Source organism: Pseudophryne corroboree, chromosome 9 (genome assembly GCF_028390025.1).
Source record: "Pseudophryne corroboree isolate aPseCor3 chromosome 9, aPseCor3.hap2, whole genome shotgun sequence".
Taxonomy (NCBI): domain Eukaryota; kingdom Metazoa; phylum Chordata; class Amphibia; order Anura; family Myobatrachidae; genus Pseudophryne; species Pseudophryne corroboree.
In genome coordinates, this window is record NC_086452.1 from 94015366 (window position 1) to 94041056 (window position 25691).

Consider the following 25691-nt stretch of genomic DNA (forward strand, 5'->3'; position numbering starts at 1 on the left):
GTCCGTCCCCCTCCTCGCCCAGCACATTGTGCTGTGCTGAGCGGGGGGGGAAGTGATGTGTGCAGAGTGGCCAGCACACATTCCTGAGGGAATCTCCCCGTCAGTACGGCCCTTAAGGTAGAACAGGCAGAGGGAGTACAGTAGATAAGCTATAGTGATAAGGGGGAAGATGTGGCACAACACAGTTGTATCATGTAATAACACTACCTGGCAGCAGTTTCAAATGAGCAATTTCTATTGTTGACCTTTGTGTACAGACTATGTGGCCTGCCTTAAGCAAACAAAACTGTATTGGCTGGCAGTAACAAACACACACCAAAGATAATAATAATAATAATAATAATAATATTTACATGTTAGTAAACATTACTACTCTTTATACAAATATTGAGTCATCAGATGATGCCAAAAGTGGTCTATAATTATGTATTGCATAAATCAGTCAGTCAAGGGTGAAGCTTTGTCATCAGTTCAACAGGCGGGATGCCCCAGAAGGGTGCGAGAAGAAATCCTCCCATCGGGCTTCACATAGCGCTGAACTGAATGGCACAGAGAGCTAATTCCCGTCGCTATTTAATCCGCGCAGAATTGAACTGAACCCATCATATTAGAGAGGACAAGACCTGTGAGCTGCAAGGATATGAACAGTATTGTAGGACAGCTAAAAGGTAAAACAGGCTTCTCCGTGGAGGGATCAGTGATAAATCATCAACTGGAGGTAAAGCAGATGAGGGGTAATTGTTCTAATGATCATTTATTTACGCAGAACCACTAATGTACGCACAGCTGCACAGAGACATGCAAGTCCCTGTCCCACCGGAGCTTACAGTCTAAAATCCCTAAAATACAAACACAAATATGCAAATTAGGGTTACATTTGGTCAGAAGCCAATTAACCTTCCAGTATGTTCATAGGGTGTGGGTGGAAACCTGGGCATCAGGAGGAAACCCTTGCAAACATGGGGAAAACTCAAGGTGGGTACACACTGGTAGATAGATCGGCAGATATATCTATGGACGAATCGGGCAGTGTGCTGTTGTTCATACCCACTGCTCGATCCGTCAGAGACTGACGCCATGAACTGGCCGGGCGTGTACACACACACACACACCTGCCCAGTAAAGTTGTCAATTACTGCCGGCTGCTGAAGCATATGTACACGCGGTCGGCTGGTCGCCCGTACACACACAGCGATGCGCCAATGTATCGGTAGATATATTGGCCGTCGGCTGTGCTGCAGGGCCGACGCGATATGTCTGTGAACGATGGAGTTCACAGACATATCGCTCGTACACACTGGCCAACGGACCGTGATATATCGGCCGTTCCAGTCTATACGGGCTAATTACAAGTGGGCCCTGGCCGGGAATATAACTCATGACCTCAGTGCAGTGAGTCGTCAATGCACACAACAACGTCTCCCCACTTGGTCACATGATCAATGACGCCGAATTCCACCCCTGCATAGTTGATATGGTAACATCCCACAACCAGGAGCTGCGCGCTAGAACTGGGCTGCATATATCCCATCATGACCCTCTCCAGGAGGGACAGAATGCTCTGCTCCTGGACTTCCCTAATAATTTATTAATGCCATTACCTGTGGTGAAACGCCTTTCTTATCTATTAACCTGTTCAAAACAGGCGCCGGCAATCATACATGAAGAGGGAAATGCAGGAGCAGAGTATTGTGTCCCTCCTGGAAGGGTCGTGTTGGGAGGTATGGGCTGTGTACAGTGCACAGCACCAGGAGTTGCCCCCTAGGGTGGGGCATTGGGTACTGGCCCATGACTAACCTCTGGGTAGGTATGCAGGGGGTAGGTGCCCTCACACACATGATGGCAGGACGAGCTGTCCCCCAGGAGGGTGTCCAGTGACCCGAAACCCCCCCGGGTGAGACATAACAACAGCGCAGCTAGCCAAACACTCAGACTGACGGCGGCCATCTTGCTCCTCTCATCCGTTTCCGTATTCCACATCCGGGTATGTCGCGGTCATGAGCTGAGCTAGCGTACGTCATCACAGCGCGACGCAATGGCGCTGCAGGAAGGAGAACGCTGGGAACTCATAGTAACTCCTGGAAGATGGACAGGTTCATCGTTAGGAACCCCAGGCAGCCGAGAGGCAAAGCCGCAGCTGGGAAGCATCCAGGCTCCCTGGGCCAGGCCACTCTGCATTCCCTGAAGGTTAGTCTAGTAGTGGCTTGGGACAAGCTGAGACTTGTAGTTCCACAGTAGCTGACTAGTCAGAGGAGACCCAGCTGATGATGTGGCTACTGGTATTCTGGGTGTAATCCTATACATATCAGCCCTGCCATATAGAGCCAGTCCTGTCCCCCAGGTGCTGGTCAGTGGTAGTAGTAACTGGGGCTTGGTTAGTAAAATAACACAAAAACTTTTATATTTTTACCACAACGAACCTAATGTGACTGGGGATATCCCTGGAACAAGTGTGGAGCAGTATACGGATATTTATATAGCGCACACTTTTGCCGCAGCGCTTTACAGAAAATATTTTGTTCATTCACATCTGTCCTTGTCCTAGTGGCGCTTACAATTTAGTATTTGCTCTTGCACCCTGCACCTATTCAGTGATTAGGGCATATTTTAATATTGACGGGCAAAATTTTAGGCATCCTAAATTGCTGCTGTAGCTATGCATCACATATAAAATTTTGCCCCTAAAATGTAAAATATGCCCTCCTCACTGATTAGGTGCAGGGTGCCAGAACAAACTAACAATTTATATATTTTCTGCCACATGTACACACTAAGGTGAGTCTATTGGATTGTGGGAGAAAACCGGAGCATCCACAAGAAACCCATGCAAATACTGGTAGAATATACGAACATGACCAGGCATTCATGACCTTAATGCTCTCCACTACGCCATCCGTGCTGCTCGTTGCAAAGGCTGATGGTATATATAAATGGTACAGGTTGAGTATCCCATATCCAAATATTCCAAAATACGAAATATTCCGATATACAGAATGTTTTGAGTGAGATAGTGAAACCTTTGTTTTCTGATTACTCAATGTACACAAACTTTATTTAATACACAAAGTTATTAAAAATATTGTATTAAATGACCTTCAGGCTGTGTGTATATGAAAGATAAATGCATTGTGTGCTTAGACTTGGGTCACATCGCCATTATATAGTGTTCACTCTAGGAGTGAAAAGGGGCAGGGCGCCGGACTCCGGGGGCATATGTGTGCGCGTGCGGCCACGCAAATTAGGGGGCGTGGCCACGCCTACGTAAGTTTAGGGGGCGGTGCGGCCCACAGACGCTACTATAGAGAGCGTCTGTGGCCGGCGACGTCACTGTTGGGGGCGTGCCCAGCACCTCCGTCGGTGCTGGGCTTCCCCCAGCCCTCTCCCAATGCGTGAATGGATGCAGCGCGCATGCGCACGGCATCTATACACGCCGGGAGGGCAGGAAGCGGGCGGCTGTTCTAGCAGGGCGCCGCAAAAGGGGCAGGGCGGGTTTTGCCTGCTAAAAAACGGGCAGGGCGCGGCGCCCTGCTAAAACAGCCTAGAGTGAACACTACATTATATCTCATTGAATGCAATTATTCCAAAATACGGAAAAATCCGATATCCAAAATACTTCTGGTCCCAAGCATTTTGGATAAGGGATTCTCAACTTGTACCATGTTTCATTAATTTTGCAATAGACCGTTTTCTGCAGCGGGGTACACTGGTATTCCACAGGGAATAACATCGGGGTGTAGAGTTGGATCTTGATCCAAGGCACCAACAGGCTAAAGCTTTGACTGTTCCCAGGATGCACTGCACACCTGCTCTATAGCTCCGCCTCCAGGCACTGGAGCTCAGCTCAGTTTGTAAGTTGGTGCCTGCAATGCGGGCAGCTAACAGGTGCAGCACTGAAAAGAGCTTTTTTATAAGACTTCAAGGGCTGCAGCACTTTCTATGTAATTCTGACATACTGTGCTGCGGCTCCATCACCTCCCCCAGCAGCGCTGCTTACTCCCGCGGCCTGGTTCCCGGGTACTTGCAGCAGAGGCACACCGGACTTCAGGCACACACCGCTGACGCTCTCCTGGATCGCGTGGCTGCACATCAGGGAGGAGGTAACGCGTCTCACGCCCCCTGTGGGCCCTTCTGTGCCATTACAGCCACATATTGTCCCTGTGGTGAACCCGCCATGGGCGGATTCACTATCTACTCAGGTGCAAAAATTGAATCAATCTTTGATTGCTCAACCTACCCCTCGCCCCTCGAAAGGGACCAAGGGTTCCTGTAAGCGGGCCATTTCTTCCTCCTAATCCACTAATATTTCGGATAATTCTTCTGATGAGGGTAGGGAATATACTGATCCGTCAGACAGTGATACAGTTGCTTCTGATGAGGATTCTATAACAAAGGTTGATGTTCCTGACCTAGTGGAGGCTGTTAAGCTGATTCTCCAAATGGAGGATGACGCTGAGCCCACTTCTACGTCTAAGAAACCTGATAAATTCAAACGTCAGAAGGTTGCTAAGGCAGTCTTACCACACTCTGACCATTTAATTGACATACGTCAGGAATCCTGGGCGTCTCCAGGAAAGAAGTTTCCCCTGTCCAAGAAGATGCTAGCTCGTTACCCTATCCCTGCTGAGTTGAGTAACAAATGGGATACTCCACCGCCGGTGGACTCTCATGTTGCCCGTCTTGTGGTGTCTTCGACTCTGCCTGTCACCACCGTCACCTCGCTGAAGGAACCGACGGATAAGCGTGCGGAGGGTTGCCTGAAGTCTATTTACACTCTTACCGGTGCTGTACATAGACCCACTATGGCAGCCTCTTGGGCTGCAAAGGGAATTGAAGATTAGCTGCCTCAGGATTTTTCTGTCACTACCAGACAATATCTGTCTTATATTACCACAGCCTCCCATTATATTCAGGAGGCGGCCTCTGACGCAGGAGTAATGGCGGCCAAGGCATCCACTACGTCTATCCTGGCTCGTCGAATTATGTGGTTGAGGTTCAGGAAGGTGGACCGGGACTCCAAAAAGACCTTGGTGGTGCTCCCTTTTAAGGAAGACACCCTATTTGTGGAGGATCTAAACAACATCGTAACTGACTTGGCTACGGCCAAGACTGCGTGTCTCTAAAATACTAACCCTTCTGCTCCAAAGGCTAAAATCACCACCTTTTGTTCCTTTTGACCTCCAGGGAAAGTAAAGGGTCAAGCGTATCTGCGACAGGCTCGTGCTTCCAAAACTACTAAGCCTAAATATAAACAATCCGTCAGCCTCCTTCCATACAAGACAAGCCTGCTGCATGATGAGGTGGGCCTACCCCTGGGGGACCCTAGGGTGGGAGGCCGACTAATGCAGTTCGCCCAGGCTTGGTTACAGACCACTTCAGACACCTGGGTGTGGGAAGTTGTCTCTCACAAGTACGCAATCTTTTTCAAGAGACCCCCCCCCCCCCCCGACCCTCACCAGTTCTGTTCAACGGTAATTCCCTCAGATCCATTGAAAGCGCAAGCTCTACACCTGGTTGTACAATCCCTCCTGGAAACAGGAGTGGTGGTGCCGGTACCTCTGTCCTAGAGAGGCAGGGGTTACTATTCGACCCTGTTTCTAGTTCCGAAACCAAATGGGTCTTTCCAGCCTATCCTCAACCTCAAATCTTTGAACAAATTTGTGAGTGTCCAAATTCCGTATGGAGACCCTGAACTCTATTGTGCTGGCCATGGAACCCGAGGACTATATGGTATCCTTGGACATACAGGATGCTTACCTGCTTTTGGCAACCTTCATTTTCAATCCAAAGCTCTGCCATTTGGACTGGTCACGGCACCTCAGATTTTTACCAAGGTCATGGCCGTTATGATGGCTTTCCTCCGTCGTCAGGGAATCATGATCCTGCTGTATCTGGACGACTTGCTGATTCTGGCGAATTCCCGAGATGTCTGTCCAATTCCTACAAGCCCACGGGTGGCTCATCAATTGGAAGAAGTCCTCGCTTGTCCTTGCTCGGAGCATGGTGCACCTGGGGGCGTTGCTGGACACACGCAACCAAAGACTGTTTCTGTCTCCAGAAAAGGTCCTGAAACTTCAGGACAAGATCAGATACTTCCTCTCTCGCTAGAGACGAAATGGGGGGGCATGCAAATTAGGGGGTGTGGCCACATCCCGTCATTTTAGTGGGCGGTGCGGCCCACAGACGCTACTATAGAGGGCGTCTGTGGCCGGCGACGTCACTTTTGGGGGCGTGCTCAGCACCTCCGTTGGTGCTGGGCTTCCCCCAGCTCTCTCCCAATGCGTGAATGGATGCCGCGCGCATGCGCACGGCATCTTTATACGCTGGGAGGGCAGGAAGCGGGCGTCTGTTCTAGCAGGGCGCCGCAAAAAGGGCAGGGCGGGTTTTGCCTTCTAAAAAATGGGCAGGGCGCGGCACCCTGCAAAAACAGTCTAGAGTGAACACTAACTTAGATTCTTTGGGTTTGTATGGCATCAGCCGCTGGTCCCTTCTCCTGTCGTGAGAATGTGGTTCTATGTGACTAACATCTACCGTCTCTCTTACCTGCTACTGCATTGGACTGGTTACCGAAACTGAGCTCCAGTGCCTGGAGGCGGGGCTATAGAGGAGGCGGTGTAGTGCATCCTGAGAACAGTCAAAGCTTTAGCCTGTTGGTGCCTCGGATCTACACCCCAATGTTATTCCCTGTAGAATCCAGTGTACCGCAAAGAAAGATTTAACAATGGTAAGATTACCATAAATCTCCTTATCTGCAGACACTCCATAAGGATCCATGTTTTGATGGAGGCGGTAGGATGAATGAGGGTGAGTCTTATCAGGGCCAGCCCATGCTATTCTTGTGCGCCAAGCATGCAGGCAGCAATCTTTCTGATGTGATCACTGAATGGGAGGAGCCAATTGAAAATGTACTTGTTACATACTCAACATAGCCAATGTACTAGGTAATCGTGAAATGTTTGTTACTTTCCCGTGTTACTTGCCTACAGTATGTGCTGACATCACTTCTTACTTAGCGACGTGTGTGCTGATATTGCATTCTGCTAGTTACTATGCTATGTTATTACATCATTGAAATAAGATGAATAATCCGTTGTGTTGATGTTATCTTAAATGGTGTCCTATGTAAGCAACCACCTCAGGCTGTAGCCCAGTCAGTCCATAGTATCTGCCGATTGGACACGTTTGTATTGCACCCACATGTACAAATTAGAATTTGTTTTCTTGATTGGTGGGTGACTATAAAGCCTCTAATCCACACATATCTATGTAATAAAAATGTTAAAATGCACAACTGCATTACATGTAGCAAAGACTTTCCATTATTAAGTATTGATGAGCTCTTGAGTGCAAAAAAAAAAGGTATGCTCTCAGCATGTTATTATCATGTGTCTACACGCATTGAGGCTTCCTTGTGTTAGCTTTCCGGAGGTGCTGTCTGACATGCTGTCTCATTTAGAGGGTTGTGGTCATGGAAGATATAAAGAGATGGAAATGTATCTTGGAGCTGCCTAACCAAACCAAAGAAAATCTCTTGGACACTTTGCTGCAACTGAAGAAGAAAATACCCTCCAAGGAAGTGATAAGTTCCACGAAAATTGGTAAAAATCTCCATGATTGAGTTTGATCTTATATACTGTATGTAAGGTAGCTCCACACAAAATGCAGTGTTTGTTAGAGGTCTTTAAACTATGACACTGAGTATAACTGGTCTGGTACTGCTCCCAATTTGGATCCATAAATGCCTGTACATGGGATGCAGTCAATTTACCTCAAAATCACGACGGTCGAAATCCCGACAGCAATTGACCGACTGTCAAAATTCCGACACGGACAAAATACCGGCATTTAAAATACCGACAAGGTCAAAATACCGACATGTAAAATGCTGACAGGTCAAAATGCCGACATTAGTTTTTCATGATTTTTTTTTTTTAATTGAAACCGACTTGTTCATACTTTACCATCCCGGTGGACCTGGAGGGGGGAATATAATAGTGTGCCCGAAGCATGGCGAGCGCAGCGATACACTTATATGGTGTCCATGTCGACCTATTTTGACATACACACACACACACAAAAAAACAGTGAAAAATGCATGTCTGTATTTTGACCTGTCAGCATTTTACATGTCGTCATTTTGACCTTGCCAGTATTTAAAATGTCGGGATTTTGTCTATGTCGGGAATTTGACCTTGTCCACCCCCCCCTTGGCTTTTTACCTATTTTGTTACATTAAAACCTGTAATTTTAATATTTGGGTTAATCTGAATTTTATGCAATGGATCGCCACAAAATAGTCTAAGTTGGTGAAGTGAAATGAGAAAAATTTTATATAAAAAATAATTTTTATAAATAAATTTAAAATTGGCATGTGCATATGTACTCACTCCCTTTGCTATGAAGCCCCTCAAAAGTTCTGGTGCAACCAATTACCTTCAGAAGTCACATAATTAGTGAAATAAAGTCCACCTGTGTGCAGTCTAAGTGTCACATGATCTGTCAGTATAAACACACCTTTTCTGAAAGGCCCAAGAGGCTGCAATTTTAGTCAGTTGAGACTAAAATTTCACTTTTCTCTTACGTCCTAGAGGATGCTGGGGTCCACATTAGTACCAAGGGATATAGATGGGTCCACTAGGAGCCATTGGCACTTTAAGAGTTTGAGAGTGTGGGCTGGCTCCTCCCTCTATGCCCCTCCTACCAGACTCAGTTTAGAAAATGTGCCTGGAGGAGCCGGTCACAGCTAGGGGAGCTCTACAGAGCTTCTTTAGTAAAAGTTTCTTTTTAGAGTTTATTATTTTACAGGGAGGCTGCTGGCAACAACCTCCCTGCTTCGAGGGACTAAGGGGGGGGAGTAGTGTCCGCCCTGCGGGGTCGGAGCCACTATCTCCGCTGACAGGATACTGAGCTCCTGATGGGATCGAACATTCCCTGCCACAGGGGATCGCTCACCCCAGCAGCATGCCGCCACCCCCTTACAGAGCCAGAAGATCAGAAGATGGCGAGATATGGCGGCACAAGAGTAGGAGCGCAGTGCTGAACGGATGCTCTCCGGGAAGGCCCAGCGGCACACAGTGTTGGCACTATGAGGGGCGTCCTGAGCCAGCGTCTTAATACCCTACACTGGTCACAGACTCTAACCGGAGACTGAATCCCCAAGCTAACGTCAGAATCCGAAGTACACAGACGCTAACCGGAGACTGAATCCCCCGGCTACCGACAGAATCCTCAGGCCAGTATAAAGAATTTGTGCGGGAAGACGCGCCATCTTCAGGAGGCAGAGCTTCTCCTCAGAGCTGACCCAGCAGCGTTCAGCGCCATTTCCCTGCCTACAGTTCCTGTACACTGGGAGCTGTCCCTCCAAGCAACTCCAGCTATCCTGAGCGGTACCGGGGGGTTGTAGATAGGGGTGTGGGGGGGGGGGGGGGGGGGGAGGGGCTGTGTAAAATCTGTGTAGGCTATTAAGGCACACAGATGGCGATGGTAGTTTATTTGTTCTACCTCCGTAAGCGCTGTGTGTGGGTTTTCTCCAATCTCTGTGTCTCTCTCTGCCATACTTTGGGGGGAGGGGAAAACTGTGACTGACATTCCCTGTGGGTGTTTGATACCTTCCATAGCCATGTCTAGGGACTCGGTGTCATATGCTGCTGAAGTGGTTTCCTCTCAGGAGAAATCCATTTCATGTACACAGATATGTAATCGCGGTGCTGAGCCAGCGTCTAAATACCCTAAACTGGTCACAGTCGCTAGCCAGAGACTGAATCCCCTGGCTAGCGACAGAATCCTCAGTATACAGACGCTAACCGGAGACTGAATCCCCAGGCTAGCGACAGAATCCTCAGTACACAGACGCTAACCGGAGACTGAATCCCCTGGCTAGCGACAGAATCCTCAGTATACAGACGCTAACCGGAGACTGAATCCCCAGGCTAGCGACAGAATCCTCAGTACACAGACGCTAACCGGAGACTGAATCCCCAGGCTAGCGACAGAATCCTCAGTACACAGACGCTAACCGGGGACTGAATTCCCCGGCTAGCGATAGAATCCTCAGGCCAGTATATAGAAGTTGCACGGGAAGACGCGCCATCTTCGGAGGGCGGAGCTTCTTCCTAGTGCAGACCCAGCAGAGTTCAGCGCCATTTTACTGTCTGCAGCTCCTATTCCACAGACTGCAGACGGTGATGGGGATGTGCTGGGGGGGGGCGGCACCCCTTGCAGGGGCTGCAGCTCATGTATGAGGCCATTAGAGAGATGTTAAATATTGCTGACATGTCGGCTGAGCAGGTTGAGGAGGCTTACTTCACTGACAATAAGAAAAAAATCCGTAGAGGATGCTGGGGACTCCGTAAGGACCATGGGGGTATAGACGGGCTCCGCAGGAGACATGGGCACTATAAAGAACTTTTAGTATGGGTGTGCACTGGCTCCTCCCTCTATGCCCCTCCTCCAGACCTCAGTTAGAGAACTGTGCCCAGAGGAGATGGACAATATGAGGAAAGGATTTTGTTAATCTAAGGGCAAGATTCATACCAGCCCACACCAATCGTACCATATAACCTGGAGTACACATAACCAGTTAACAGTATGAACAAAAAACAGTATCAGTCAAAGACCGATTCCAACTGTAACATAACCCTTATGTAAGCAACAACTCTATACAAGTCTTGCAGAGGTAGTCCGTACTGGGACGGGCGCCCAGCATCCTCTACGGACTAGGAGAAAAAGATTTACCGGTAGGTTTAAAATCTTATTTTCTCTTACGTCCTAGAGGATGTTGGGGACTCCGTAAGGACCATGGGGTTTATACCAAAGCTCCAGACCGGGCGGGAGAGTGCGGATGACTCTGCAGCACCGACTGAGCAAATGCGAGGTCCTCGTCAGCCAGGGTATCAAACTTGTAGAATTTTGTAAAAGTGTTTGAACCCGACCAAGTAGCTGCTCGGCAAAGCTGTAATGCCGAGACGCCTCGGGCAGCCGCCCAAGAAGAGCCCACCTTCCTAGTGGAATGGGCCTTTACCGAATTTGGTAACGGCAATCCAGCCGTAGAATGAGCCTGCTGAATCGTGTTACAGATCCAGCGAGCAATAGTCTGCTTAGAAGCAGGAGCGCCAACCTTGTCGGCCGCATACAGGACAAACAGGGCTTCTGTTTTCCTCACTCTAGCTGTCCTAGCCACATAAATGTTTAAGTCCCTGACTACATCCAAGGACTTTGAGTCCTCCAAGTCACTCGTAGCCACAGGCACCACAATAGGTTGGTTCATATGAAATGAAGACACCACCTTAGGCAGAAATTGAGGACGAGTCCTCAATTCCACTCTATCCACATGAAAAATCAAGTAGGGGCTCTTGTGAGACAAGGCCGCCAATTCTGACACACGCCTTGCAGATGCCAAGGCCAATAACATGACCACCTTCCAGGTGAGAAATTTCAATTCAACCGTTTGAAGGGGCTCAAACCAGTGAGATTTAAGGAACTGTAACACCACGTTAAGGTCCCACGGTGCCACTGGGGGCACAAAAGGAGGCTGGATATGCTGCACTCCCTTTACAAAAGTCTGGACTTCTGGTAGAGAAGCCTATTCTTTCTGAAAGAATATACACTGCTCAAAAAAATAAAGGGAACACTAAAATAACACATCCTAGATCTGAATGAATGAAATATTCTTATTAAATACTTTGTTCTTTACATAGTTGAATGTGCTGACAACAAAATCACACAAAAATTATCAATGGAAATCAAATTTATTAACCCATGGAGGTCTGGATTTGGAGTCACCCTCAAAATTAAAGTGGAAAAACACACTACAGGCTGTTCCAACTTTGATGTAATGTCCTTAAAACAAGTCAAAATGAGGCTCAGTAGTGTGTGTGGCCTCCACGTGCCTGTATGACCTCCCTACAACGCCTGTGCATGCTCCTGGTGAGGTGGCGGATGGTCTCCTAAGGGATCTCCTCCCAGACCTGGACTAAAGCATCCGCCACCTCCTGGACAGTCTGTGGTGCAACGTGGCATTGGTGGATGGAGCGAGACATGATGTCCCAGATGTGCTCAATTGGATTCAGGTCTGGGGAACGGGCGGGCCAGTCCATAGCATCAATGCCTTCGTCTTGCAGGAGCTGCTGAAACACTCCAGCCTCATGAGGTCTAGCATTGTCTTGCATTAGGAGGAACCCAGGGCCAACCGCACCAGCATATGGTCTCACAAGGGGTCTGAGGATCTCATCTCGGTACCTAATGGCAGTCAGGCTACCTCTGACGAGCACATGGAGGGCTGTGCGGCCCCCCAAAGAAATGCCACCCCACACCATTACTGACCCACTGCCAAACCGGTCATGCTGGAGGATGTTGCAGGCAGCAGAACGTTCTCCTTGGCGTCTCCAGACTCTGTCACGTCTGTCACATGTGCTCAGTGAGAACCTGCTTTCATCTGTGAAGAGCACAGGGCACCAGTGGCGAATTTGCCAATCTTGCTGTTCACTGGCAAATGCCAAAAGTCCTGCACGGTGTTGGGCTGTAAGCACAACCCCCACCTGTGGGCGTCGGGCCCTCATACCACCCTCATGGAGTCTGTTTCTGATCGTTTGAGTAGACACATGCACATTTGTGGCTTGCTGGAGGTCATTTTGCAGGGCTCTGGCAGTGCTCCCCCTGTTCCTCCTTGCACAAAGGCGGAGGTAGCGGTCCTGCTGCTGGGTTTTTGCCCTTTTACGGCTTCCTCCACGTCTCCTGATGTACTGGCCTGTCTCCTGGTTGCACCTCCATGCTCTGGACACTACGCTGATAGACACAGCAAAGTTTCTTGCCACAGCTCACATTGATGTGCCATCCTGGATGAGCTGCACTACCTGAGCCACTTGTGTGAGTTGTAGGGAGGTCATACAGGCACGTGGAGGCCACACACACTACTGAGCCTCATTTTGACTTGTTTTAAGGACAGTACATCAAAGTTGGATCAGCCTGTAGTGTGTTTTTCCACTTTAATTTTGAGGGTGACTCCAAATCCAGACCTCCATGGGTTAATAAATTTGATTTCCATTGATAATTTTTGTGTGATTTTGTTGTCCGCACATTCAACTATATAAAGAACAAAGTATTTAATAAGAATATTTCATTCATTCAGATCTAGGATGTGTTATTTTAGTGTTGCCTTTATTTTTTTGAGCAGTGTAGATAGGGCCGAAATCTGTACTTTCATAGAGCCTAACTTCAGGCCCATATCCACTCCTGTCTGTAGGAAGTGGAGAAAACGGGCCAGATGGAAATCTTCCGTAGGAGCATTCTTGGTTTCACACCAAGAGACATACTTCCGCCAGATACGGTGATAATGTTTCGCCGTCACCTCCTTCCTAGCCTTTATCAGAGTAGGTATGACCTCCTCCGGAATACCTTTCCCAACTAGGATACGGCGTTCAACCGCCATGCCGTCAAACACAACCGCGGTAAGTCTTGGAACACGCAGGGCCCCTGCTGCAACAGGTCCTCCCTGAGAGGAAGGGGCCAAGGATCTTCTGTGATTATTTCCTGAAGATCTGAGTACCAGGCCCTTCGAGGCCAGTCTGGAACAATGAGTATTGTCTGTACTTTTTTTTTTTTTTTGTCTTATGATCTTCAAAACTTTTGCGAAGAGAGGAAGAGGAGGAAACGCATAGACCGACTGAAACACCCACGGTGTCACCAGGGCGTCTACCGCTACTGCCTGAGGGTCCCTGGACCTAGCACAGTACCTCCGAAGCTTCTAGTTGAGGCGTGACTTCATTATGTCTATTTGAGGAATTCCCCAGAGACCTGTTATCTCTGCAAAGACTTCTTGATGTCCCCACTCTCCTGGATGGAGATCGTGTCTGCTGAGGAAGTCTGCTTCCCAGTTGTCCACTCCCGGAATAAAGACAGCTGACAGAGCGCTTACGTGATTTTCCGCCCAGCGAAGAATCCTGGTGGCCTCCGCCATTGCGACTCTGCTCCTTGTCCCGCCTTGGCGGTTCACATGAGCCACTGCTGTGACATTGTCTGATTGAATCAGAACTGGTAGGTCGCGAAGAAGAGCCTCCGCTTGTCGGAGGCCGTTGTATATGGCTCTTAATTCCAGGACGTTGATGTGCAGACAAACCTCCTGGCTTGACCACAGTCCCTGAAAGTTTCTTCCTTGTGTGACTGCTCCCCACCCTCGGAGGCTCGCGTCCGTGGTCACCAGAACCCAGTCCTGAATGCCGAACCTGCTACCCTCTAGAAGGTGAGCACTGTGCAGCCACCACAGGAGAGATACTCTGGCCCTGAGGGACAGTGTTATCGTCTGATGTATTTGCAGATGGGACCCGGACCACTTGTCCAGAAGGTCCCACTGAAAAGTCCTTGCATGAAACATGCCAAAGGGGATGGCCTCGTAGGCTGCCACCATTTTTCCCTGAACTCGAGTGCATTGATGAACTGACACACTTTTTGGCTTTAGCAGGTCTCTGACCATGGTCTGGAGATCCTGGGCTTTTCCCGACGGGAGAAAAACCTTCTTTCGTTCCGTGTCCAGAATCATGCCTAGGAACAATAGTCGAGTCGTTGGAACCAATTGAGACTTTGGCAGATTTAGAATCCAACCGTGCTGTTGGAGCACTCTCAGGGAGAGCGCCACGTTCTTCAGCAACTGATCTCTCGATCTCGCTTTTATCAGGAGATCGTCCAAATATGGCATAATTGTGACTCCTTGTTTGCGCAGGAGCACCATCATCTCCGCCATCACCTTGGTGAAAATCCTCGGGGCCATGGAAAGCCCAAACGGTAACGTCTGAAACTGGTAATGACAGTCCTGTACAGCAAATCTCAGGTACTCCTGATGAGAGGGATGTATGGGGACATGAAGGTAAGCATCCTTTATGTCTAGCGACACCATAAAATCCCCCCCCTTCTAGGCTGGATATTACAGCTCGGAGCGATTCCATCTTGAATTTGAATTTTTTTATGTACAGGTTCAGGGATTTTAGATTCAAAATGGGTCTGACCGAACCATCTGGCTTCGGAACCACAAACCGGGTCGAATAATACCCTTTTCCCTGTTGGGCCAGGGGGACCTTGACAATCACTTGCTGCTGGTACAGCGTTTGAATTGCAGCTAACACTACTTCCCTTCCTTGGGGAGAAGTCGGTAAGGCCGACTTGAAAAATCGGCGAGGGGGCACCTCTTCGAAATCCAGCCTGTAGCCTTGGGAAATAATTTCCATCGCCCAAGGATCCACGTCTGACCGAACCCAGACCTGGCTGAATAATCGAAGGCGCGCCTCCACCGGTGCGGACTCCCTTAGGGGAGCCCCAGCGTCATGTGGTGGATTTTGCAGAATCCGGGGAGGACTTCTGCTCCTGGGAACTAGCCGAAGCAGGTGTTCTTTTTCCTCTGCCCTTACCTCTGGCAAGGAAGGAGGAGCCCCGACCTCTTCTGGGCTTATGCGACCGAAAGGACTGCATCTGATACTGTGGAGTTTTCTTTTGCTGTTGGGGAACAAAAGGTAAAAAGGTAGATTTACCCGCGGTAACTGTGGAAACCAGATCTGCGAGCCCCTCCCCAAACAACACGTCACCCTTGTAAGGTAAAACCTCCATATGCTTTTTCGAGTCCGCATCACCTGTCCATTGACGGGTCCATAAGGCTCGTCTCGCAGAAATAGCCATGGCATTGGCTCTGGAACCCAGCAGTCCAATGTCTCTCTGAGCATCTCTCATATATAAGACTGCGTCCTTAATATGGGCTAATGTTAATAAAATAGTATCCCTGTCTAGGGTATCAAGGTCAGCTGACAAGGTATCTGTCCAAGCTGCAACTGCGCTACATACCCATGCCAACGCAATTGCCGGCCTGAGCAAAGCACCAGTATGTGTATACATAGACTTTAAAGTAGTCTCCTGCCTGCGGTCCGCAGGATCTTTGAGGGCTGCCGTGTCTGGAGACGGCAGCGCCACCTTTTTGGACAGGCGTTTTAAAGCTTTGTCCACTGTGGGAGAGGACTCCCAACGTACCCTGTCCTGCGTAGGGAAAGGGAACGCTATAAGAATCCTTTTGGGAATCTGCAGTTTCTTATCTGGAGTTTCCCAAGCTATTTCAAATAACTCGTTAAGTTCATGAGATGGGGGAAAGGTTACTACTACTTCTTCCCCTTAAACATGTGTACCCTCGTGTCGGGAACAGAGGGTTCATCAGTGATATGTAAAACATCTTTTATTGCGATAATCATACACTGAATACTTTTTGTCACCCTAGGGTGCAATCTAGCTTCATCGTAGTCGACACTGGAGTCAGACTCCGTGTCGGTATCTGTGTCCACTATTTGTGACAAGGGACGTTTCTGAGACCCTGAAGGGCCCTGTGAGTCGGTCCAATCCGTGGATTGACCCCCTGTTGTCTCCCTGGACTCTGCTTTGTCCAGTCTCTTATGTAGTGATGCCACACTTGCATTTAACATATGCCACATATCCATCTACTCTTGAGTCGGCACCACCGACGGGGACTCACCACTCATCTGCTCCACCTCCTCCTTGGAAGAGCCTTCTGCTTCAAACTAGTGATGATCGGATTCGGTTTTACTCGGTTTTACTCGGTTCTCAAAACGGCATCTTATTGGCTCACGGATGTCACGTGTTTTGGATAGCCAATAAGATGCCGTTTTGAGAACCGAGTAAAACCGAGTAAAACCGAGTAAAACCGAACCTCGCTCATCACTACTTCAAACATGCCGACACGCACGTACCGACACCCCACACACACCGGGATATAGCTATAAGGGGACAATTCCCTAATAAGGCCCTTTGGAGAGACAGAGAGAGAGTATGCCAGGACACACCCAGCGCTCACTGACACTGGAGAAATACCAGACAGCGCTTTTTGATATAATATAACTCACTGCGCCAAGAATTGTGCCCCCCTCCTCATTTTAAGCCCTCTGTCCTGAATTCAGCAGGGGAGAGTCCGGGGAGCCAGCGTCTCTGCAGCTTCTGTGGAGAAAATGGCGCTGGTTAGTGCTGAGGAACAAGCTCCGCCCCCTCCGGCGGGCTTCGGTCCCACTAGAAATTACAAAAAATGGCAGGGGTTCACATATTTACTGCCTCTGCAGCATATATCTCCCAATATGCCAGTTCTGAGGTTTATTGCTGCCCAGGTCGCCCCTGCGCCCTGCACCCATCTGTGCCTCTGTGTGTGTGTGTGTCCCGGGAGCAATGGCGCGCAGCGTTACCGCTGCGCGCTTACCTCTGTGATGATCAGAAGTCTTATGCCGCCTTTGAAGTCTTCTTTCTTCTCATACTCACCCGGCTTCCATCTTCCGGCTCTGCGAGGAGGACAGCGGCGCGGCTCTGGGACGAACGGCAGGGTGAGACCTGCGTTCCGACTCCCTCTGAAGCTAATGGTGTTCAGTAGCCTAAGAAGCAGAGCCTATCAGTTAAGTAGGTCTGCTTCTCTCTCCTCAGTCCCACGATGCAGGGAGCCTGTTGCCATCAGTGCTCCCTGAAAATAAAAAACCTAACAAAATTCTTTAAACAGAGAAACTCAGGAGAGCTCCCTGTAATGCACCCTATCTCCTCTGGGCACAAGATCTAACTGAGGTCTCGAGGAGGGGCATAGAGGGAGGAGCCAGTGCACACCTATACTAAAAGTTCTTTATAGGTGCCCATGTCTCCTGCGGAGCCCGTCTATACCCCCTGGTCCTTAGAGTCCCCAGCATCCTCTAGGACGTAAGAGAAAGTAACGTTGAATTGTTCTTACGTAACATACAGGATTCTGCGAGATTTACAGTGGAATCCATGAAAGACCTGGGTTCGATGGTTGCAGGAATATCCTCCATATCTGTCTCAACTTGTAGAGGACTCTGGCTGCGCCAATGGTCTGCCGACACGGAATCCAGGAGAGGTGTGGAGACCCTACCCTACACAGGTCAGGCTCTCTTTGGGGAAGCGTTGGATGCGTGGATTTCCACGGCTACAGCGGGTAAGTCTCCGTTTCTTCCCTCAGCTGCACCTGCCACGAAGAAACCCTTTTCTTCAGCTGCATCACAGTCCTTTCAGACTGCCAAGCCAAGAAAGGCCAAACCGTCCAACACCTTCTTTAGGGGAGGTCGGCCAAAATCCAAGAAGTCTGCTGCTGCGGTTTCCCAGGAACAGAAACCTGCTCCAGGTACGCCAAAGACCGTGCGGCCTGGAAGTGGGGCCGGTGGGGGCTAGACTCAGGCATTTCAGTCACATCTGGGTGTCGTCCGGCCTGGATCCCTGGGTGCAAGATATTGTGTCCCAGGGGTACAGGCTGGAATTTCAAGATCTCCCTCCTCACCGATTCTTCAAATCTGGCTTGCCAGCTTTGCTGGAAGACAGGACTGTCCTACGGGAAGCCATCCAGAAGTTGATGGAGGCATAGGTTATTGTACCAGTCCCTCCCCAATTGCAAGACAAAATTTACTATTCAATCCTTTTCGTGGTACCGAAACCGAATGGTTCGGTCAGACCCATTCTGAGCTTAAAATCGCTAAACCCCTTCCTGAGGGAGTTCAAGTTCAAAATAGAGTCTCTAAGGGCAGTGATATCCGGTCTCAAAGAGGGGGAATTCCTGGTATCCCTGGATATCAAGGATGCGTACCTCCACATTCCGATTTGGCCGCCGCATCAAGCTTATCTCCGATTCGCACTGTTGTACTGTCGGTTCCAATTCCAGGCCCAGCCATTCGGTCTCTCCACAGCACTGAGGGTATTCACCAAGGTGATGGCAAAGATGATGGTTCTGCTCCGCAGACTGGGGGTGAACATAATTCCATATCTGGACGATCTGCTGATAAAGGCATCGTCCAAGGAGAAGCTGTTACAGTCCATTGTTCTCACGACCCATCTACTCAGAGAACACGGTTGGATCCTGAATCTTCCTAAATCACATTTGGAACCAACCAGGAGGTTGTCCTTTCTGGGAATGATCCTCGATACGGAAGTGCAGAGGGTGTTTCTTCCAGAGGAAAAAGCGTTGGGGATACAAACAATGGTCTGGGATGTCCTGAAGCCAGCCCGGGTGTCGGTTCATCAGTGCATTCGCCTTCTGGGGAAGATGGTGGCCTCTTACGAGGCTCTGCAGTACGGGAGGTTTCATGCTCGGACCTTCCAGCTGGATCTCCTGGACAAGTGGTCGGGATCTCATCTACACATGCACCAGAGAATACGTCTGTCGCCAAAGGCCAGGATTTCACTCCTCTGGTGGCTACACTTATCTCATCTGCTGGAGGGCCGCAGGTTCGGGTTTCAGGACTAGATCCTTCTGACCACGGATGCAAGTCTCCGGGGCTGGGGCGCAGTCACCCAAGGGGAAACCTTCCAAGGAAGGTGGTCAAGTCTGGAAGCCGGCCTGCCGATAAACATTCTGGAACTAATTGCCGTCTACAACTGTCTTCTCCAAGCGGCCCATCTTCTAAGAAATCGGGTCATTCAAGTGAAGTCAGGCAATGTGACGACAGTGGCTTACTTAAACCGACAGGGCGGAACGAAGAGCAGAGCTGCAATGTCAGAGGTAACAAGAACCCTCCTCTGGGCAGAAAAACACGCGTTGGCGCTGTCAGCAACCTTCATTCCGGAGGTGTTCAAGGAGATAACAACAGATCTTTTGGGTGTGCCCCAAATAGACAGGATGGCCTCTCGTTTCAACAAGAAGCTTTGGCGATATTGTTCCAGGTCGAGGGACCCGCAAGCAGTGGCGGTGGACGCCATAGTGACTCTGTGGATATTCCAGTCGGTGTACGTGTTTCCACCACTTCCACTCATTCCAAGAGTTCTAAAGCTCATAAGGAGATTAAGAGTTCAAGCAATCATCATTGCTCCAGACTGACCAAGAAGGACTGGGTACGCGGATCTTCCTGGATCTACTGCTAGAAGAGTTAAGGCCTCTTCCTCTTCGGGAGGACCTGCTACTTCAGGGGCCGTTCGCCTATCAAGACTTACCACGGTTACGTTTGACGGCATGAGGGTTGAACACCAGATACTAGCTCCGAAGGGCATTCCGAACAAGGTTATTCCTACCCTGATACTGGCTAGGAAAGGAGTAACGTCTAAACATTACCATCGTATTTGAAAAGAAATATGTATCTTGGTGTGAGTCCAAGAAGTTTCTTACGGTGGAGTTTCAACTGGAACGGTTTCTCCTCTTCCTGCAAGCAGGTGTGGATAGTGGCCTGAGGTTAGGATCCGTGTAGGTCCAGATTTCGGCCCTATCCATTTTCTTTCAGAAACAATTGGCTGCCCTCCCTGAGGTTCAGACTTTTTTGAAGGGAGTTCTGCACCTCTAACCTCCCTTTGTACCGCCTACGGCGCCGTGGGATCTTAATGTGGTGTTGCAGTTCCTTCAGTCGGACTGGTTTGAGTCTCTACAGGAGGTTAAGGTCAAGTTTCTCACGTGGAAGGCTGTCACTTTGTTGGCCTTAGCTTCTGCTAGACATGTGTCGGAGTTGGGGGGCTTTGTCATGTAAAAGCCCCTGCTTGATCTTCCATGAAGGTAGATCTGAGCTCTGGACACATCAGCAGTTTCTTCCGAAGGTTGTGTCGGCATTACATATCAACAACCTATTGTGGTACCATTTTCGACTGACTCCTCAATTTCATCAGAGTCCTTAGATATTGTAAGGGCTTTCAAGATCTACGTGAGGAGGACTGCTCGTCACAGAAAATCTGACTTTCTGTTTGTCATATATGATCCCAAGAAAATTGGGTGTCCTGCTTCTAAACAGACGATCTCTCGCTGGATCAGGTTCACTATCCGGCATGCGTATTCTACGGCAGGCTTGCCGTGTCCTACGTATGTTAATCCCCACTCTACTCGTAAGGTGGGGTCTTCCTGGGCGGCTGCCCGGGGTGTCTCGGCTTTCCAACTCTGCCGAGCGGCTACTTGGTCTGGGTCGAACACGTTTGCAAAGTTCTACAAGTTAAATATTTTGGCCTATGAGGACCTAAAGTTTGGTCAATCAGTTCTGCAGGAGCCTCCGCGCTCTTCCTCCCGTTCTGGAGGCTTTGGTACATCCCCATGGTACTAATGTGGACCCCAGCTTCCTCTAGGACGTAAGAGAAAATAGGATTTTAATTACCTACAGGTAAATCCTTTTCTCGTAGTCTGTAGAAGATGCTGGGCCCGCCCAGCGCTTCGTTAACCTGCAACGGTTATCTGGTTCAGTACAACTTTGTTTTTAGGTAAGTACTGCATTGTTACTTGGTAAGTAATGTTTCAGCGGTTGCTAAGTTTCAAGCTAGTAAGCTTGATTTGCCTTGTATGTGTGAGCTGGTATGAATCTCGCCACTATCTGTGTATAATCCTTCTCTCGAAGATGTCCGTCTCCTCAGGCACAGTTTCTAGACTGAGTCTGGTAGGAGGGGCATAGAGGGAGGAGCCAGCCCACACTCTCAAACTCTTAAAGTGCCAATGGCTCCTAGTGGACCCGTCTATACCCCATGGTACTAATGTGGACCCTAGCATCCTCTACGGACTACGAGAAAAGGATTTACCGGTAGGTAATTAAAATCCTATTTTCAGCCACCAAGGAGAACGCTATGTCTAAAGCAACACTCGAGTGGTTTAAGGGGAAACATTTAAATGTGTTGGAATGGGCTAGTCAAAGCCCAGATCTCAATCCAATTGAGAATCTGTGGTCAGACTTGAAGATTGCTGTTCACAAGCGGAAACCATCCAACATGAAGGAGCTGGAGAAGTTATGCCTTGAGGAATGGGCAAAAATCCCAGTGGCAAGCTCATAGAGACTTATCCAAAGCGACCTGCAGCTGTAATTCTGTAATTGCTGTAAAAGGTGCCTCTACAAAGTACTGACTTTATGGGGGTGAATAGTTATGCATGTTGAAGTTTTCTGTTATTTTGTCCTATTTGTTGTTTGCTTCACAATAAAAAAAAAAAATCTTCAAAGTTGTAGCCATGTTCTGTGAATGAAATGATGCAAACCTGAGGCAATGAGGTCAATCCCCAGTCATGGACTATCTTTGTGGAGTTTGTATGCTCTCCCTGTGTGTGTTTCCTCTGTGTGCTGAGGTTTCCTCCCATACTCCAAAGAAATACTGGTATATTAATTGGTTTCTGACGGGGGGGGGGGGGGGGGAGGAACCTGAAGTCATGACCATAGCTCTGTGAGGCGGTGATGCTTATCCCTACACCTCCGTAATACTGAGGTCTGTTAAAAACAGGCAAGTGGCAGGTAGGAGATAGCACTGAACTGCATTTTGGTTTTGGGTGTCGCCAAGTGCAATTTATTTTGTTTACACAACGTAGGCAATAGTCTGATTGTCACGGTTATGGAGTTTTCTTTTATTACGGATTTTTCTTTATTTTTTATGCAAAGGAGCTTGTATGTCTGATTTCTTTCATGGGGTCATTACCCAATTATTTGTCAGAACTAACCGTATGTGTTCCTGTCACAGGGGAGGCAGTGGAGAGCCTGCAGATACACTGTGACAAGGGCGTATCTGACCTCGCTAAGGAAGTGCACACTCAATGGGAAAAATATATACAGGAAAACTGCAGCAAACCATCCATAGAAGTGAGGAGCGATGCTACAACGGAGAAACTGCGCAGCAATGCCAGGCGGATGCTGTGTGAGGTCTTGCACAAGGAGGTAGGAACCGTACCAGAGGAACACACTGAATCCATACTTTTATTGTAATTATGCTTACAGCCAACTCTGCGTATGACTGAGTTCTGCTTCCATGCCCTCGCTGATCACTGGCCACGTGAGAACGCCCGCTGCAGCCCCGTTGTGCCTGCTCATGTGGAGATCCGAGTGAGATGCATAGAGCTCTGTATTGCCACTACTTGCATACATTGATTATGAAGCGTGGGCAGGGCTAAACATACAATGTTTTCTATGCAAATGGGGTTGCGTTCAGCACTGAATCAGCCCCAAAGTGTGCAGAGCGCATACAGATGGAGAAGTCTATCGCGTTGATGCTCAGATGCTATGAACCAGCCACATTCCTGAGGAACACTGGTCAGCAGCCGTTTTGAGGGCACAGCCAAGGTGGAATGAAGGGCAGCAATTCCCTGGTAATCTGTAAAGTTTTCCAAAGAGGGGTACACACTAGATCAGTGATGGCTAACCTTGACACTCCAGCTGTTGTTGAACTACATATCCCAGCATGCCCTTCATCGGTTTTAGCAAGGCCAAATAGCAAAACTGTAGCAGGGCATGCTGGGATGTGTAGTTCAACAGCTGGAGTGTCAAGGTTAGTCATCACTGCAATAGAGCGACGGGAATTCATTCCCCGTCAGCCCAGATCGTGTGTACACACTGGGGCGATGCTAATGAAGGACTAAAAAACATGTTCCATCCTTCATTAGCATGCTACAGGACGCCAGCGACAATGCTTGGTTGGGCGTTCAGTACATCCAACAAAGCATCAGTCGCTAGCGATCATGGGAGCGCGCAATCCCCTGTACACACTGAGCGATGTAGGCAATATGTTTTTAGGAAAGGGCTGCAGACATCGCACTAGTGTATACCCCGCTAAACTGCTACATTTGTCTACAAGTATTCTGTTTCATTTGTGGCCAACAATAAATGAAACAAATTATTATTAAATGAAACAATAAAAAAAAATTCTAAATCCCAAAGCTGAATTCTAAAGGTGGGTACACACTAACAGATATATCTGCAGATCAATTGATCTGCAGATATATCTATGCACGGATCGAGCAGTGTGTTCAGCATACACACTGCCCGATCCGTCGGGGACTGACGTCATGAACTGGGCCGGCGTGTACACACGCCCGCCCAGTTCACCTGTCAATCACCGCCGGCCGTCACAGCATGTGTACGGGCGGTCGGCCGACCGCCCCGTACACACACAGCGACGCGCCAATATATCGGTAGATATATTGTCCGTCAGCTGTGCTGCGCGGCCGACGCGATACATCTGTGAACGACAGAGTTCACAGACGTATCGGCCGTACACACTGGCCGACGGTCCCGCGATATATCTGCCGTTCAGGAGAACGGCCGATATATCGACCAGTGTGTACGGGCCTTAAGCTTAATCTGACTACTGAGCCATAAAAAAAAAAGACTGTGCTATGTGCAGATTCTGAAATGGTACTACAGTAATATAGGGGTCTATTTACTAAGCCTTGGATGGAGATAAAGTACCAGCCAGTCTACTCCTACCTGTTTTGTTTTTTTTCAAACCCAGCCTGTGACATGGCAGTAATGAGCTGATTGGCTGGTCACTTATCTCCATCCAAGGCTTAGGAAATAGACCCCATAATATTTTACAAACTTTGATGCATTTTATTTTTACCCATTTACAAAATAGGTGCATTATAAAAACGTTGTGTTCTCCTTTTAATTGGGAAAACTCACAACCCGTTTTTGTTCTCCAGAAGTACAGTATAAATAATAGGCTGAACCGCACAATCCAGCTTACCTCTATAAGTGGCGCAGCTTGGCTGTTTGTAATTAATTGTAAGCTTGCGAGCAGGGCTTGTCTCTAGGACTGTTTATTACCCAGTTTTGTTTAATCATTATGTCCAATTGTAAAGCACAACGGAATTTGCTGCGCTATATAAGAAACTGTTAATAAATAACTAAATTAAGATGCCGGAGCCATTTTGACTCCATATGGGATCGGCGTAAACACACACAAAAGGTCCCTGATTGTCACTTTGCAAAAGAATCCTCTCTGCGACCACTGTTGCAGGGTCATTGCGGCACATGCGCAGTCTGACAAAGACAGACTCTCTGTAGAAAAAAACATCGGCCATTTGAAAAGTAATCTGCATTGCGCACAGCTCTGAATCAGGCCCTTTATGTAATAATATTAGCTGTTAGTGTCTCACCTATCCTTCCTTCTTCCTTACTGGGTACATACTGTATGATATACTGGCCAATCTTGCAATCCGCACTGGATTGCAACGACCATCGTATAGTGTGCACCCCCAATTCCACCCACATCATCGTTTGATGAATTGTGTGGTTGCATCTTCCCATTTGATGTGCTGCAATCAGATGGGACGATGCGACATACAACCCGGTGTAGTTACATTAAGCACGCAATGATATATTGCACAACCACACGGCTGATCATGTAGTGTGCATACAAGACATCGTCCCCCCATCCACCCTATCCTCCCTCTACTCCATGTGTACTTTGCTTTATTTTCCTTTGAAGAGGAGCGGCCTGATTAAGCCAGCAATAACATCCTGTATATGGCTATCGTGTATCACATTGGATTAAGTGTGGTTTTTCTCTCGCATCAGGTCGGTGACTCTTTGGCTGAATGTATTGAACGTGAAGTTTTCCACCAGAGCTCTCGGTTGATCAACGTTCACTATCGCAGGACAGTCCGCGCCCTGGTGTTTGCTCTGAAGCACAAGCCAGAGATACGATCACAAGTCAAGGATGGACACTTACCCATCAATCGGTTGGTGCAGGAGCATAAGAAATAATAATGTGACTGTACAGGGACAGGACAACCACCATACTGGACATTTTATCTCACAGATGCAGGTCTCCTACAGCTGTCCTGTATACATGATTGCCTGGAGAACGTCCTGCATATCAACATGCCGATGACAGTTCCTCAAAATATGAAAAAGAGAATTTCTAAAACTGAAATGATGGTACTTCCAACATCAATATTTTTTTTACATATTTTAAAAAGATTTTAGTATTCAGAATAAATTTTTTCTAATGAACCTCAA

General features: G+C 48.5%; 2 protein-coding genes across 3 annotated transcripts in view; one reads left to right on the forward strand and one right to left on the reverse strand.

Annotated features, from left to right (window-relative positions):
• Positions 1-1995, reverse strand: part of TMEM59 (transmembrane protein 59) — a 67563-nt gene extending 65568 nt beyond the window's left edge. The window contains exon 1 of the mRNA XM_063939636.1: positions 1798-1995. Within this exon, the coding sequence (XP_063795706.1) occupies positions 1798-1980 (183 nt within the window). The 5' untranslated portion in view covers positions 1981-1995. The remainder of the gene's footprint in view (positions 1-1797) is intronic.
• On the forward strand, positions 1923-25691 carry TCEANC2 (transcription elongation factor A N-terminal and central domain containing 2). Of its 2 annotated transcripts, XM_063939638.1 has the most exons (5): positions 2113-2187; positions 6753-6801; positions 7454-7595; positions 22417-22610; positions 25248-25691. In XM_063939638.1, the coding sequence occupies exons 2-5, from the start codon at positions 6796-6798 to the stop codon at positions 25434-25436; spliced, it is 531 nt and encodes a 176-aa protein (XP_063795708.1). In that variant the 5' UTR covers positions 2113-2187; positions 6753-6795; the 3' UTR covers positions 25437-25691. The 2 variants fall into 2 exon arrangements, with proteins under 2 accessions (XP_063795707.1, XP_063795708.1); XM_063939637.1 differs by lacking the exon at positions 6753-6801 and having other exon boundaries at positions 1923-2187.

What these genes read in the sequence shown, in the direction of transcription:
- TCEANC2 (XM_063939637.1), top strand. Translation starts at nt 2,086, where the DNA reads ATGGACAGGTTCATCGTTAGGAACCCCAGGCAGCCGAGAGGCAAAGCC. An exon ending in CCACTCTGCATTCCCTGAAG is followed by an intron (nt 2,188 to 7,453) that starts GTTAGTCTAGTA and finishes TGTCTCATTTAG; the next exon opens with AGGGTTGTGGTCATGGAAGA. An exon ending in GTGAGGTCTTGCACAAGGAG is followed by an intron (nt 22,611 to 25,247) that starts GTAGGAACCGTA and finishes CTCTCGCATCAG; the next exon opens with GTCGGTGACTCTTTGGCTGA.